General features: G+C 48.8%; 1 protein-coding gene across 2 annotated transcripts in view; it reads right to left on the bottom strand.

Annotated features, from left to right (window-relative positions):
• Disc1 (DISC1 scaffold protein) overlaps positions 1–15,431 on the bottom strand; it is a 220,952-nt gene that overhangs the window by 169,693 nt on the left and 35,828 nt on the right. For both annotated transcript variants that reach the window (XM_031341819.1, XM_031341820.1), the window contains exons 2-3: positions 11,279–12,264; positions 8,554–8,623 (exon numbers count right to left, since the gene is read on the bottom strand). In XM_031341819.1, coding sequence (XP_031197679.1) covers positions 8,554–8,623; positions 11,279–12,264 — 1,056 coding nt within the window. The remainder of the gene's footprint in view (positions 1–8,553; positions 8,624–11,278; positions 12,265–15,431) is intronic.

Below are 15,431 nucleotides of genomic sequence, written 5' to 3'. Positions count from 1 at the left end.
GGAACACGTCTGAGTTAGGGGATACCAGCGACTGTCTGAAATCCAGGAGGCACAGATCTCCTTTTGGAGTCTTATTGCCTCTTATCCTTTATCAGGATTTTATCCCCGATATTGTGGATGTGACTGGAGTAGACGAGTGTGCGTGGCAGTGTACAGTGGGGGTTTGGAGATGGTCAGCGATTGTACCTGACCAGCAGCTCCTTCTTGGATGTTTCCCATGTTGCTCTTCAATCCATCTTGACTCTGAACACGAGCCTTGCCACCTGGACCCACTAGGTCTGCTTTTCCTCTTGGTGAAACAGGATGCCCAGCTGCTGGGGAGAAGGGTGCCCAGTAACAGTGCACTGAGCCAAGTGAACAGCAGAGGTAGGCTTGGTCCTGGGGCTGCTTCACACTCCCTCAGGACTGCTCATCACACTGTGCCTGGACACCTCCAGCCATAGGCACCCATGCGGATCCGAGAAAGGACCTTTCACAGATGTCTCCACCGAGACACCCTGGTTCTGCTCGGGATCCACTCCCCTGCAGTGATGACTTCAGTAAACTTCTCGAATAGTTTTTGTCGAAGGGGGGGGGTTGGGGCCCATCTCCAGAGGAGAGTTTGCTGGTCATTTTCCTATTGTTGTAATAAAGATACTATGACAAAAGCAACTTAAGGAAGAAAGTCTAGCTTGTGGGAAGTGGCAGCCTTGGGAGCTTGAGGGAGCTGATCGTCTTGCAAGCACGGGAATCAGGGAGCAATGAATGCTTGTGACTGAGCAGCTCCCTTTCTGCATTTACACTGGCCAGGATCCCAGCCAGGGGACGGCCCCACCCACAGTGGGCAGGTCTCCCTGCCACAATTAAAGCAAGTAAGATACCCCCCGCCCCCCACCCCGCGCATGAGTGTGCTCAGAGGCCCCTTGTCCAGGAGATTCTAGATTCTCTCAAGTTGACACTTAAGCTAACTTAAGCAGACAGGGCCTTTAGAGCAACCGCATCCCCACACCAAAGACTTCAGGTCATGTTAAGTCTAGAGGAAACAGCCACGGATCCACCATTGAGAGCAGGTGGTCACTACATGTGCTGCGTTTTCATTAGACAGGACACAAGACTGAATCAAATGCCTGGACCATCCATACAAACAAAAAGCCGTCCGGTGATCCAAGGCACAGTGCCAGGCATCAAGGCAAGGGCATCACCTGTGTGGAGAGGAAATGGCCACCATGTTTGTAATAGTTTTAAAAGGAACAGTGACACTTTTCTTGAGATGGCTCATTATCCTCTCTGCCCACAAAACCAGAGTTGACAGAAGAGCCAATGCCCATGAGGACAGGACAAAGCACTCCCCCCCCATCTCTGCATCTGCATCTGTTCTCTGCATCCGGGTTCCACTTTGATTCTGTCCCTTTCCATCCTCCCCCTCTAGCTTCAAAACCAGAAGGATCAAGCCTGGGTATGCACTGCACCTATAATTCCAGCTGTGTGATAACAGGCTGAAGGGTCAGGAGTTCAAGACCTGCCTGGGCTACACAGTAAGATGCTATCTCGAGCTAAGCCAGAATAATTGTCTAGTTCCATTCTGTTGCTGTAATGAAACATTCTAAGCAAAATCAACTTAGGGGAGGAAATGATTTATTTGGCTTTGAGGTCACAGCCCTTTGTGGAGGGATGTCAAAGCAATAACTCAAGCAAGAACCTGAGGCAGAAGCCATGAAGGATGTTACTGGCTGGCAGACTGGCTGGCTTATACAGGTTCATACTCAGCTAGCTTTCTTATACAGGTCAGGACCACCTGCCTAGGTAATGATGCCACCCAAAGTGGGCTGTATCTTCCAGCATCATTTAACAAGATATTTAATCAAGACAATTCAAAATAGACATCGCCACAAGCTAGTCTTATCTAGGCAGTTCCTCAATTGAATCTCTCCTGTCAGGTGAGTCTAGGCTGTGTTAAGTTGGTAATTAAAAACTAAAACTAACTTCAACAATAATGAATGTTGGGTCCTCCTTAAACCCAAGCAGGGTTACAAATTTATTTCCTTCAGCGACATTCAATGTCATCCAAAAAAAAAAAATCCATAAAATTAACGAGGTAACAGATCCAGAAGCCTACCATGAAGAAAAGCCCATTCACTAAGATGTTTAGCATATTCAGACTTCAAACACTTCACTCTAATGTGCATGCTTTAGGACGGAGCTTGCTCTACCTCATTTACAATTTTATTTTCTCACCTTGAAAGAAATCAGATCATATACAAGGAGCTTCTTATTGCCACATAGAAGGCAAGAAGCCAAATTACCCTGCCCTGCCTTCTTCTTGCTGCTGTGATAACTGCCATCATAGGTCATTCCGAAGCCTCTGTTTCCGGGCGCTTTCTAATATGTATGGAGCACAGGAAGCAAGGGAACCCATCCTTCCACACACTGAGCTGTCGGTGCCTCGGTGCCTCGTACATAGCACCATCACGTCGACTCCTCCCACACCAGGGAACAGGGTTACACTCCTGTTTTACCCTGGAGCAAACAGGAGCCCAAGTGCACCCTGCAGGGCAGACAGTAGCTGCCACTCTGACACCCCTGTCTTCTCTACCATCTCACAACTCTCTCCTGCCCTTGCTGAACCATCTCTGTTAGCATTTTGCCTAAGCTCTGCCCCACGGTTACCTGGCAACAGACAGGTATGCCTGACTCACTATAAAAGGGGCCACTTGCCCCCTCAGCTCTCTCTTGCTCTTGACTTCTTGCTCCTGCTCTGTCTTCTCACCCCTTCCCTCCTCTCTCTCCAATTGCTCATGGCTGGCCTCTACTTCTCTGCTCTCTCTCTCTCTCTCTCTCTCTCTCTCTCTCTCTCTTGCTCTCGCTCTCTCTCCCTCTCTCTGCTTTTCTCTGCATCTACTACCCTCTCAACTCCCCTCCCCATGCCCTGAATAAACTCTATTCTGTGGCTTGTCCCTCAGGAGGAAGGGATGCCTCAGCATGGGCCTGCCAAGACACCCTGTTCCCCCACACCTGACTACACACACCTCCACCAAAGCATATCCCCCCTCTTTATCTTTTTATAAACACAACAATCCCCATCAAAAGAGATAGGAAAAGGAGACGCTAAATACTGCAGAACTCATTTTCACAATGCCTCAACTGAAAACATACAGAAAAACAAAAACAATGTATAAATACATTATCACCAATTTTTCCACAGCTCATGAGGGTGTTTTTAAGGGTCTTGGGTCAAATAAGTTAATTGTTTCTGTCACTTTGTGCAAAAAAAAATAAAAGAGTTAGAATGTTCTGCCAGTAAAAGCTGTCAGTCAATTCAATTGCAGGCTGTGGTCCGGGGCAGCTCTTTATTATAATATGCATAATACCCAGCTAATGGATGGAACTTTTCCAGAGCCACACACACAAACCCTCTTGACACTGTGATGATCAGACATCAATCGACGGTTACTTTGTATATTAGTGTCTGTGACAATAGAAATAAAAATAAAAATACCAACAGAAAGAGCTTAGTGAGGAGAGGGTTATGCGGGTTCACAGTTCGGAGGAGACAGTCTGTCGTGGCAGGGCAGGCATGCAACGGAGTCGCTCTTCTCTACAACAGGAAAGCACGAGGCTACTGGTCACATTACTGCACCAAGCAGTTGGGGAAATGCCTCCATGAGATCTAGCTGTAAGGCATTTTCTCAGTTGGTGATCAAGATGGGGAGGGCTCATTGTGGGTGGTACCATCCCTGGGCTGGTACTCTTGGGTTCTATAAGAGATAAAGTGGGCAAGCCAGGGGAAACAAGACAGTAAGGAACATCCCTCCATGGCCTCTGCATCAGCTCCTGCTTCCTGACTTGCTTGAGTTCCTGTCCTGGTGATCAACAGCAATGTGGAAGTGTAAGCTGAATAAACCCTTTCCTCCCCAACTTTCTTCTTGGTCATGATGTTTGTGCAGGAATAGAAACCCTGACTAAGACACCAAGTGACTGGCTCCCTCCAGTGAGGCTCCATCTAGTAAAAGTTCACAACCTTCCCATGCCAGTGTGGCCAGACGTTGCACACACAAACCTGCGAGGACATTTCATATTCCAACCATGTGACATTTTGCTTCCTAGAAAAGAGTAAGAGGGCTGGTGAGATGGCTCAGTGGATAAGAACACCGACTACTCTTCTGAAGGTCCTGAGTTCAAATCCCAGCAACCACATGGTGGCTCATAACCACCCATAATGAGATCTGATGCCCTCTTCTGGTGTGTCTGAGGACAGCTACAGTGTACTTACATATAACAATAAATAAATCTTTAAAAAAAAAAAAAGAAAGAAAGAAAGAAAGAAAGAAAGAGAGAAAGAAAGAAAAGAAAAGAGTAAGAGACAAAAGTCTCTGGGAAACTGGTAAAACCAGAGGCAACTAGAAACCAGTATGAGAGAGTGGGTGGGAGAGGCGTAGGTCTTCATCTAAGACGTCATGCTTCGTAAGCCCACAGAGAACTTGGAGACATAGTCTTGCAGGCATCCTGGGATGGCTCTGCTGTGCAGCCACCGTAAGGTAGATCATCCCAAACCAAGTGGCACAGATTGCTGCGCCCTTAGCCTTCACAGTGAAGTCCGCCATTTCCCTCAGCCTGCAGTAGCGTTGGCTTCACTGTTCAGTTTGACACACCCCTCAGCTGCGTGATGCAGCCTCCATGGTAAAATCTTCTGTATCAATGTCTCCCCAGCCCCATGTGGATGCCTACAGAGCCCTCTCCGCTCCATGTGCCGCCTGCCAAGTCCCTCAGTGCTAAGGTGCATACCGCTATGCTAAACACTGTAGGCAACTTGATTAAAACAAAACAAAACAAAAACAAAAACAAAAAATTATGTAACCTATTGTAACATGATGCCTAACCCTAACCTTAACCATGTGCTCATCTAAATGCATTTAAACATAAAAACAGTACTATAATGCCACAACATTAAAGTTTTTCCTAAGGTGTGTTGGGGGTTGGGAAACTACTCAGCAATTAAGAGCACTTACTAGGGGAAGGGAGAAGGGGAGAGAGGGCTCCTGAAGTGGAGACCTGGAAAAGGGAAAACATTTGAAATGTAAATAAAGAAAATATCCAGTAATTTAAAACAAGAGCACTTACTGCTCTTGTAGAGAACCCAGGTTCAGTTCCCAGCAAACCTCTGATCTCTACACACTTGTATACACATGACCAAACATACAGAAAGGGGGGGGGGGGCAGAGACAGAGACAGAGAGAGTCAGAGAGAGACAGAGACTGGGAGACATAGAGAGACAGAGAGACAGAGAGAGATGCTAAGATCCAAAGAGTTTCTGCTCTGCCGGCACACCCCCTCTTTGCTCACTTTGGCAGTAAAGTGACACCATGGGGATACTGATGCAGGGTTACAGTACACCATGGGGGATACTGATGCAGGGTTACAGTACACCATGGGGGTACTGATGCAGGGTTACAGTACACCATGGGGATACTGATGCAGGGTTACAGTACACCATGGGGATACTGATGCAGGGTTACAGTACACCATGGGGGATACTGATGCGGGATCCTTGTGGACAATCCTTTCCTCCCTCTCAGTTGAGTCCTAGACAGATACACAGGAATGTCTACTCCACACCCCAGCGTCTGAACAGCGGTATCTCCCAGTCTCATCCCTGCCCTCAGCACCTCAGTCACAGGCGGCCATTAATGTAAAGAGACTCGAAGTGTCTCCTGGGAAAAGGACCTAAGCAAACATGGAAAGTATTCTTCTTTCTCCCCCAGGCTTCCCAGCCTGCTGCAAAGATAAAGCAACAAGTACCAAACTTCCCTGGCAATGGAGACAGGAATCAGAGTCCTTAGGGGATCTCCAGGGAGGCCTCGCAGTGTAAACTCACTGTGATTTTAATGAGATAAAACATGGAACTTTCTATTCTGTGCCAACCATGTCTTTCTCTTGAGCATACAACGAAAGGAAAAAGGAACAGAAACCCAAGGACATGTGGCTGTCCTGTAGCTTCCCCTCATGTGCTCTGGCACACACAATCGTCACACACCCTTCCCCAAGGCAGAGAACAAGTATGCTGTTGCCTATACACAAAAAAGAAACAAAGTTCGTACAGGGCATGAGTGTATCTCAACAATTCTCCCAATGTTTTTAGGAACCTGGAGAAACTAGTGGGAATTAAAGTTATATTCCAGGGTCTTTCAACAAATCTCATTACAATAAACGTCAGGCCAGTATAGACGAGGACCCATTGACCCTGAATCCCAATGATCTATGAGAACTCTGTACTCCATTATTTTTCTTGCTTCTTTAACAGAAGTTATGTAAGGAGGAAGGGCTGATTTGGGCTCATGGTTTCAGAGGGTTCTCCGTTCACCATGGTAGTGGTGATGGTAGCGGTCAGAGCATGAGGCAGGAGATCTTACATCAAGGCTGACTAGATGGCAGAGAACACAGATTAAATCCCAAAGAGGGTCAATCCTTCAAAGACCACCCCGTCCCAAGCACCCTGCTTCTGCCAGCTAGGCTCCACTTTCTAAATGTCCCACGATCTTCTAAAACAGTGACATGAGCTGGGAACCAAGTGTTTAAATCTATGAGGTTCTGGGAGACGGTTGATGTTCAAACCTCTGTAATCACCTAAGTGAGCTGGGGCAGGGTTCATCCATCACAGACAACAGTCAGTGTTGAGTCTCACTGCAGGATGACATCTGCCTCCCATAGCTTTGTCCCTTCTCTCAACCTAACCTCCAAGAACAAAAATGTTCTGCCATGAGCAGCCTGTAGTGCTTTCTCCTCGTCTGCTCTAAGATGGTGAGAGTGTGGGTACCAAGATATCTCAACTCCTCACAAAGCATTTACTGAATGCCCAGTGACCAGATACACACATCACATTTATGCTCTCAATATGCAAGCCGAGTGTGCAAACCGAGGACTTAAACAGGATGTGACTTACTGTGAACCAGACAGATGCCCCCTCAAGACTTCCAGCCACTGCCCTGTGGCCTGCCCCTCTGTGGAAGGATCTTAGAGCCAAAATTCCTCAAACCTTAATCCCCAAGTCCTCTGGAAAGTAGAGAAAATATAGAGTGCTAGGCCTACTCCAGAAGCTCTGAGCACACAAGGAACAAGCCAGAAAAGCGCTGAAGGAGGTTTCCCAGAAAGGATGCTGATGGGGGGTGCCCAGGAAAACAGACAATGAAGGAGGATGAGATCTGGTGGCCTGCAGGCAGAGGACTAGGAGAACCTGAAGAGTCCCACCTCCTTCCCCAAATCCTCTCATTCTCTAAAGAGAAGCTCAGCGGTGCACACAGAGAGGACAGCGCACTGTTACTCTTCAGAGGAACTGACAAGCTCCTTTCCAAAGACATCCCTAGATGCCCATGTGGCTGCAATTCTAACCGCTCGAGGCATAGCGATTGGAGTGACACAGCTCAGCGCTAAGCATTAATTAGGTAGCAGCCTAAGCACTGAGCTAGCAGCTTCCAGAGGGTCCTCGGCTCTACACTATATTTCCTGGCCAGTCCTGTATCCTAAACCAGGCCACAAGCAGGAGCATCTGTTAGCCCCACAGGTGTCTGGGGGAACCCTAAGTTATCCTAAGTGTGGAGAGCTGAGTCCCTAGCGGCCTCCCTTATTTGGCTAAGCTTGCTGCTATTGGTTGCTTCCGCATCTGGTGACCTATCCGCTTTTGCTACGTAGCCCATTGGGATTGGCTAAGCTTGGGAGTACTCAACAGGGTGGGCCGGGAGGCGGAGCTTAAGTAATGGCTCCAGAGAGGCAGGAGTGGCAGAAGGCAGAAGTAGGAGAAGCAGGCAGGAGGAACAGGAGGGAGAAGCATTGTTAAAAGTTTCCTGAAATAAACTGCAAAAGGAAGAGCTGGTGTCATCGCGTCTTTCTTGCCGGACAAGGAGGACGTAACACCTAAGCCCCCTCCTTTCCCCCACACCCAGCATAACTCTTGAGGCTCCTTCCAAACCAGACACCCCTGAAAGCTCCCTATCTCCACCCACCCGGCCCAGTGAGCGCAGCCTCAGGTCCAATCAGCACCGCCTCTTTCTGGTCCCACTCCTCTTTGGCACCTCAATGGCCTCTGACTAGCTCCACGCCCCACCTCCGCCTCATGGTATAATTTGTCCTTCTTCTCTTGAATATTTTTAATCATGAGGATACAACGCCAGGCTCTGGGTTGCCTGACATCTCTCGAATACAACGTTTCTACATCTTGCATAGAGAGCATGAGGCCCCATGACAATGTCATCACCATCCCACAGACAGGACTGGCATTTTCTTCCCCCTCCCCCTGTTGCCCCCATGTTACCAGGCACAGCATGGGTGCCATATTGGGCACAGCTGATGGATTCGTGAGTTCCATTTAGGTGGGTGACGAGTTAGTGTGCTTCCTCTAGAGCAGATTCCACACTTGTTCCTGGCCAATCGATAAAGTTCAACCTACCGGAGAGGTCGATGCTCCAAATCACTGTGAAATCCACAGACCACCAGGGAGGGCAGCAGGCTAGCCAGCTATCCCAGAACAGAGACTCCCACCGGAGTCAACCACACAGCTCCCAAGATGAACAGCTTCGAACTCACCAGTATCGTAATCGCCATCCTCGACTGCTTTTTCTTGAAGTTTCTGAAGCTTTAAACTTAAGGAAGTGACCTGTGTCAATGTGAAGGGGAAACATAAGACATAAATCACAAATTAATTCAAGCAAGTTCATTTTGTGAAATCTATGAGCACCTAAAAACTATTTCAAAAGTGGGCTGTCCGGATGGCTCAAGGGTGAAGGCCTGCGCCACCAAGCCCAAGAACCTGAGCTTGGTCCCCAGGACCCCCCCCACAATTCCCACAAGGAGTTCTCTGACCTCTGTACAAGTACCACCATGCACACATGCACACATATAAGTAAAAAAAAGGTAATAAAAAGTTAAAATCCTGAAAAGCAATACTCTTTTTAAAATTGGGAGACCATTTCAAAAGTCAAGTTCTACTTAAACTCTTTTTAAACACACACACACACACACACACACACACACACACACGGGGCTGGTGAGATGGCTCAGCAGGTAAGAACACTGACTACTCTTCCAAAGGTCCTGAGTTCAAATCCCAGCATCCACATGGTGGCTCACAACCATCTGTAATGAGATCTGACGCCCGATTCTGGTGTGTCTGAGGACAACTACAGTGTAGTTATTTATAATAATAAATAAATCTTTGGGCTGGAGCGAGTGGGGCTGACCGGAGTGAGCAGAGGTCCTAAAAGCCATTCCCAACAGCCAGATGAAGGCTCACAACTATCTGTACAGCTATTCAGTGTACTCATATACAACATAAAATAAATCTTTTTAAAAAAATACACACATATACAGTTTTCCAATGCCAAGTTCATGTTTATGAAAAAAGTTATTTGGGGGCTGGCAAGATGACAGCAGGTAAGAGCACTGACTGCTCTTCTGAAGGTCCTGAGTTCAGATCCCAGCAACCACATGGTGGCTCACAACCACCCGTAATGAGATCTGATGCCCTCTTCTGGTGTGTCTGAAGACAGCTACAGTGTATTACACTGGATCGAGCAGGGCCGGAGTGAGTGGGGCCATCTGAGTTCAATTCCCAGCAGCCACATGATGGCTCATGGCCATCTGTACAGCTACAGTGTACTCATATACATAAGATAAATAAATAATTCTTTAAAAAAAGAAAAGAAAAAAGTTATTGGAACATAAAGCACAATTTAAGCATGAACTCCCCAGAAAGACTTAGAATGTTACAAATACCACAGCAATGTGCCATTATCACAGAATGCAGGCCAAATGGCCTCTGCTCTAACCCTCAGAGCATCATGCAGAGGGTGAATGTGGGAAATGAGAGCCAAGAGGAGCCAGGCACCAACCATAGCTGCCTCCAGGCTAGCCAGCCCAGGAGGGGCTGAGGCCCTGCTTGAAGGGACCATCACAGGGAAGCTGCTGTCTTGGGATGGACATGTAGCTCAGTGATATGTGCCTAGCATGCACAAGGCCCTGGTTTTATCCCCAGCACAGGAATGGGGGAGATATGGACAAGGGAGTAGAGAACCACTGGCAGCTACGCCTTCCTTCCCAGAACAACTTCCTAATAGGCTATGGCCAGGACTTGCTTCTAAATGCTGAAGCTGAACGCTGAGGAGATGGGCAGTCAGTCAGGAACTTGCGTGGCAAGTGTAAAGACCTGAGCTCCATGCTTAGAACTCGCAGAGAAAACTGGGCATAGTGACTGGTGCTTGTAATCCCAGCTCACAGAAGGAGGGGACAGAAGAATCCCTGAGGCCCACTGGCCTAATCAATGCACTCAAGCACTGTGACAAAATTGAAGATGACACCCAAGGTTGTCCTCACTCCCCCCAATCCCCACATACTCACATACAAACCACATACACACTCACACACCACATACTCATACATACCACATCATAACACACACACTCACACAGACATGCACACCACACACACACACACACATATATGTGCACACACCACATACCACACACACATCACATACCACACATACACACACCACCACCACACACACATATACCACACACACTCACACATCACATATTCATAGTTACCACATACCACACACACACTCACACAGACACACACCACACACACATACACACATATACACACACACACCACATACACCATACACACATATACCACATACTACACACAACATACACACACATACACATATGCACACAAACATATGCTCATAGTCTCTTGGTAGGAGGACCCACACAGCCCATGGGGCAATGAAGCAAAGGAGGAGGATGGGACCTGCCCAATCAGACTTCTCCCCCTCCTAACTTCTCACTCTTTCCAAATCTGAACTGGCTCCCACCCCGCTTACTCTCCCAGTGTCTTATTTTATCACATTTGTTTGCTGTAGGGTTAGGGGAGAAAATGGCTGGCAGAAGTCACCTCCCTCTTCCACCATGTGGGTGGAATCAAACTCAGAAGTCAGACTTGGCAGCAAGTTCCTTTACCCACTGAGCCAGTTCCCAGCGTCCTAAGCTGAACAAACCACGCTGCAGGTCAAAGGTTGGAGAGAAGCATGGGCCCCATCAGAGAGGACATGCCAGCACCTAAGCCACACAGCCAGAAAGCAGAGCAAGCGCATTCACATGTGGAGGAGACAGATGTGCCGCCATGTCTTTTCAGTCAGCCATCCCAAGAGCTATTGCAGCTTCCAGGATCAGCACTCAGACAGCGGCCCACTCCCCACCTCCACGCAAAACTGAACTTGGGTGACAGATTCCTGAAGAACACACACCTCCAGCTGCCTGCGGTTGCTCAGTAGATAGTCCTGCAGCACCGGCTCCCATTCCCTGAGCAAAGTATGCCATCCCTGGGCATCCGCCCAGCCGCCGCCCCGGTCGCTCCGCCCACCAGCGGCGGATGCATCCTGGGAAGAGAAGCCAGCATCCGAGGAAGAGACCTTGCCACTTTCTGGTTGCCTGCTGCTCTTTGCCACTTGAGCCAAGTCCACCAAATCTGGAGCAGCCGGAAGACTGAATGTCCAGAGATGCCGAGAGTCCCCGTGGGGCCTGTCTGATCTGGATGCTTCAGCTGCCATCTCTTGGGGCCTCTGATGCAGGGGTTCGGCCTCTCTGGATGGCAGGCAACCTTCTGCTTCTCCGCGTTCTCCAGTAGCACCAAGGGAGAGTCGGATGAAGCTGAAGTTGGAAGTAAAGGTGTCTTGGAAGCCGGGAAGGGATGAAGTGTCAGTGGGGCCATTCAACACCAGTGATGCCAGAGGTTTCACAGTCTTCAGGCCCCTTGCTCCCTTGCTGCTGGCTACATCAAGGCTAGGAGCTAGAGACTTAGAGCTGTCTGAAGATAAAAATTCTTGCCAACACACGCCGTCCCCAGGCTTACATGGCCCAGCCAGCCTCTCAGATTGTCTGCTGTCGTTCTTGGAATAAACCCCAAAGTGCACTGGCTTTTTTCTCATAGAGCCCTGGACTGGGTGCAGGTAGCTCTCAGAGGCCACAACAGGGGCATGGGAGCTCTTGAGAAAAGGGTTGCCCACCAATGAGCCTCGGCAGTGGCTCCCAAGGTCAAGGCCGCATTGTCCAGCCCTAGACGGTGAGTGGTGGGACTCCTGGCCTGTCAGCCCTGCTGAGCTTGGGCACAGCATGGCCACTGCTGGAGAGAGGAACCTGATCCCAGAACCGGCTGTGCTTCTCATGTAGCCTGGTCTCCGTGTCAGGCGCCGCCTCTGAGGGGCTACTGTAGGCGGTGAGCCATGCCCACTGTCTGAGAAGAGAAGAGAAACAGTGTATGTTACTGAATCAGTAGGATCTGCACCAGGCGCCACCTCTGGGGGGCTACTGCAGGCGGTGAGCCATGCCTACTGTCTGAGAAGAGAAGAGAAACAGTGTATGTTATTGAATCAGTAGGAGCTGCACGTGGAGGGCATGTTAGCCATGTAGGTCTCTGTGAGTACACCTACCAAAGACACAGCATGAAAACTCATGATCCCAAGCCAGGCATGGTGGGACACTCCCATGATACCCAGTCCTTGAGACATGAGGCAGAAAGATCAGAAGATCAAGGTCACCCTTACCAGCATAGGGAGTTCAAGCTAGCCTGAGCTACACAACATCCTGTCTTTCAAAATCAAAAGCAAGTTGGTGCTCCTCTGCAGATGCCCAGTCAGCCCAGCATCCCAGCCTTCTGCTGGCAGAGCAGCAGGACCTGCTGTATGTCTGACAGCCTGTCAGTGCAGGTCCTGGGGACACAGCCTCGGTGGCTCCCCAGTGACTGTCCTAGTGTCGATGGTGCATAGCATGTCCCTCCAGGAGAGGGCTTGCAAAGCAAGGCACCTGACACCAAAATATCAGCATATGACTCTGTCATGTATTCCAGTCACTATTGAATGACACTTGGGTTTGTAGTAGCCAAGTGTCCATGGCCCACATTCCCAATGCGTTCCTGAGGGCTCCGTGACTGTGATAGTCTGTATATGCTCGGCCCAGGCAGTGGCACTATTAGAAGGTGTGGCCCTGTTGAAGTAGGTGTGTCACTGTCAGTGTGGGCTTTAAGACCTTCATCCTAGCTGCCTGGAAGTGAGTCTTCCATTAGCAGCCTTCAGATGAAGATGTAGAACTCTCAACATCCCTCCATCATGCTTGCCTGGATGATGCCATGCTCCTGCCTTGATGATATGGACTGAACCTCTGAACCTGTAAGCCAGTCCCATTTAACTGTTCCTGGTCATAGTGTCTGTTCACGGCAGTAAAACCCTAACTAAGACACTGGCTGTGACACAAAGGCCGCCTGCCCCTTCATCTCACACAGTGGACTACGGGGGCTAAGCCCTCACCTAGCTACCCTGCAGAAATAGGTACAGTAAGGAATCCTGTCACCTTACTGTCTGGTCCAAGCCTGACCATATCGACTGCTCGTTGTGCAACATTCTACAGGCTGTTTGACGTCTGTGTGCCTCAGTTCCCCCTCAGTGAGGGGACGGTTAGAAAGACCCCGTGTACAAGGTTCTTGTTAGCATCTGTATAAACAGTTTAGAATAGGACCTAGAACATATAAGTGTGATAAAATTTAGCTACAGGCCTCAGAAAATGGCTCAGCAGGTAAAGTGCAAGCTGAAAACCTGAGTTTGACCCCACCCCACCCCACCCTGAGTCCAGGTTAAAGTGCCATGTGTGGTGGTGCATGCTTGCTGTCCCTGTGCTGGGAGGCAGAGTCAGGAGTGTCCCTGCAGTTCACAGACCCTGGAGCCAAACTGATGAGCTTCATGTTCAGGGAAAGAGTTGGCCTCAAAAATTGAAGATGGAGAGGTTTGAGAGCTGACAAAGGGTGCAGTAGGTACCAAGTAACCTTGATAGTACCAAATGGATTAGAAAAGCAGGCCTTCTCAGCTATGTATCATACCAGCAGAATGCAAAGGCAGGCTTTCTAAGGCCACCATCTTCAAGATGTAAATGGGCCTCTGCTCCCCAAGAGCACTTGTTGCTCCTGCAGAGGACCAGGATGCAGTTCCCAGCTCCCACATGGCACTCACCAGCATCTCTAACTCCATTTCCAGGGGATCCAATGCCCATACCTGACTTACCCTGGCACCAGTTTACGCATAAATGCAGAAAACACACCTGTACACGTAAGGTAAATAAATCCAAAATACATTTTTAAAAATTAAAGGTGAGGAAAGACATACAGCGTTGACCTTTGATCTCCACGTGGCATGGACATAGACAAATGTATTCCCGTACTGGCTGGCTTTGTGTGTCAACTTGACACAGGCTGGAGTTATCACAGAGAAGGGAGCTTCAGATGGGGAAGTGCCTCCATGAGACCCAGCTGTGGGGCATTTTCTCAATTAGTGATCAAGAGGGTAGGGCCCCTTGTGGGTGGTGCCATCCCTGGGCTGGAAGTCTTGGGTTCTATAAGAGAGCAGGCAGAGCAAGCTAGGGGAAGCAAGCCAGTTAGGAACATCCCTCCATGGCCTCTGCGTCAGCTCCTGCTTCCTGACCTGCTTGAGTTCCAGTCCTGACTTCCTCTGGTGACCAATAGCAATGTGGAAGTGTAAGTTGAATAAACCCTTTCCTCCCCAACTTGCTTCTTGGTCATGATGTTTGTGCAGGAATAGAAACCCTGACTAAGATAAATTGGTACTGGGAGTGGGGTATTCCTGTGACAACCTGACCATGTTTTGGGGAGGACTGTGGAAGGACTTTGGAACTTTGAGCTAGAAGAGCCATTGGTTGTTAAAGAACTCTGTGAGATGTTCTGTGGGAGCTTGGAAGATCATATTGAGAACAGTGCAGAGGATGGAGGCCTGACTTGTGAAATTTCAGAGGGAAGATTAAAGACTCTTATCAGGGCCATGTTGTTTTGATTGTGAAGATTCTGTGGTTTTGGTTAGCTGGGGCTGAAGAATCAACTGTGATTAACAAGATACCAGAACTACTAAGTGAAAACTTTGCATTACTGGGACTATTGATGCTGGTTAGCTGGAGCTAAGAAATTAGCGGTGATTAAGAAGAGACCAGCATCACTGAGGTGACATCTTCTAGGAAGTGTTTTCTGAGAGCACAAAGAGGCTGTGCTCCAGAGATAGCCAAGGTTGTACCTTGTGCTGCAGCAGGACTTGGTAATATGTAAGATTCACCCAGGTTGTACTGGTTTTGACAGCACGAAGGGGTCATAAAGAGCAGCTGAGGTTCAGCACAGTGAGAGGCCATGGAAGGCCATAAGTGAAGGTGCAGCCTCAGTTGCAATTGATGGCCCAGGACTGAAGGGGTCATACAAAGGAGTTGAGGCTTGGCACCATGAAGAGAGCCTATGAGAGGCTATTGATGAAGCCTACTTACAGTGGAAGACAGCAGTGTTTTGGAGATGCCAGTACCATGCAATGACCACCAAGAACAGCAGCAGCAGTGGAGTACAGGCATCTGGAGCCTAGA

Source organism: Mastomys coucha, unplaced genomic scaffold, assembly GCF_008632895.1.
Source record: "Mastomys coucha isolate ucsf_1 unplaced genomic scaffold, UCSF_Mcou_1 pScaffold22, whole genome shotgun sequence".
Classification (NCBI taxonomy): Eukaryota; Metazoa; Chordata; class Mammalia; order Rodentia; family Muridae; genus Mastomys; species Mastomys coucha.
The sequence above is the reverse complement of the archived record's forward strand: the minus strand, read 5'-3'. Positions and strand labels throughout refer to the sequence as shown.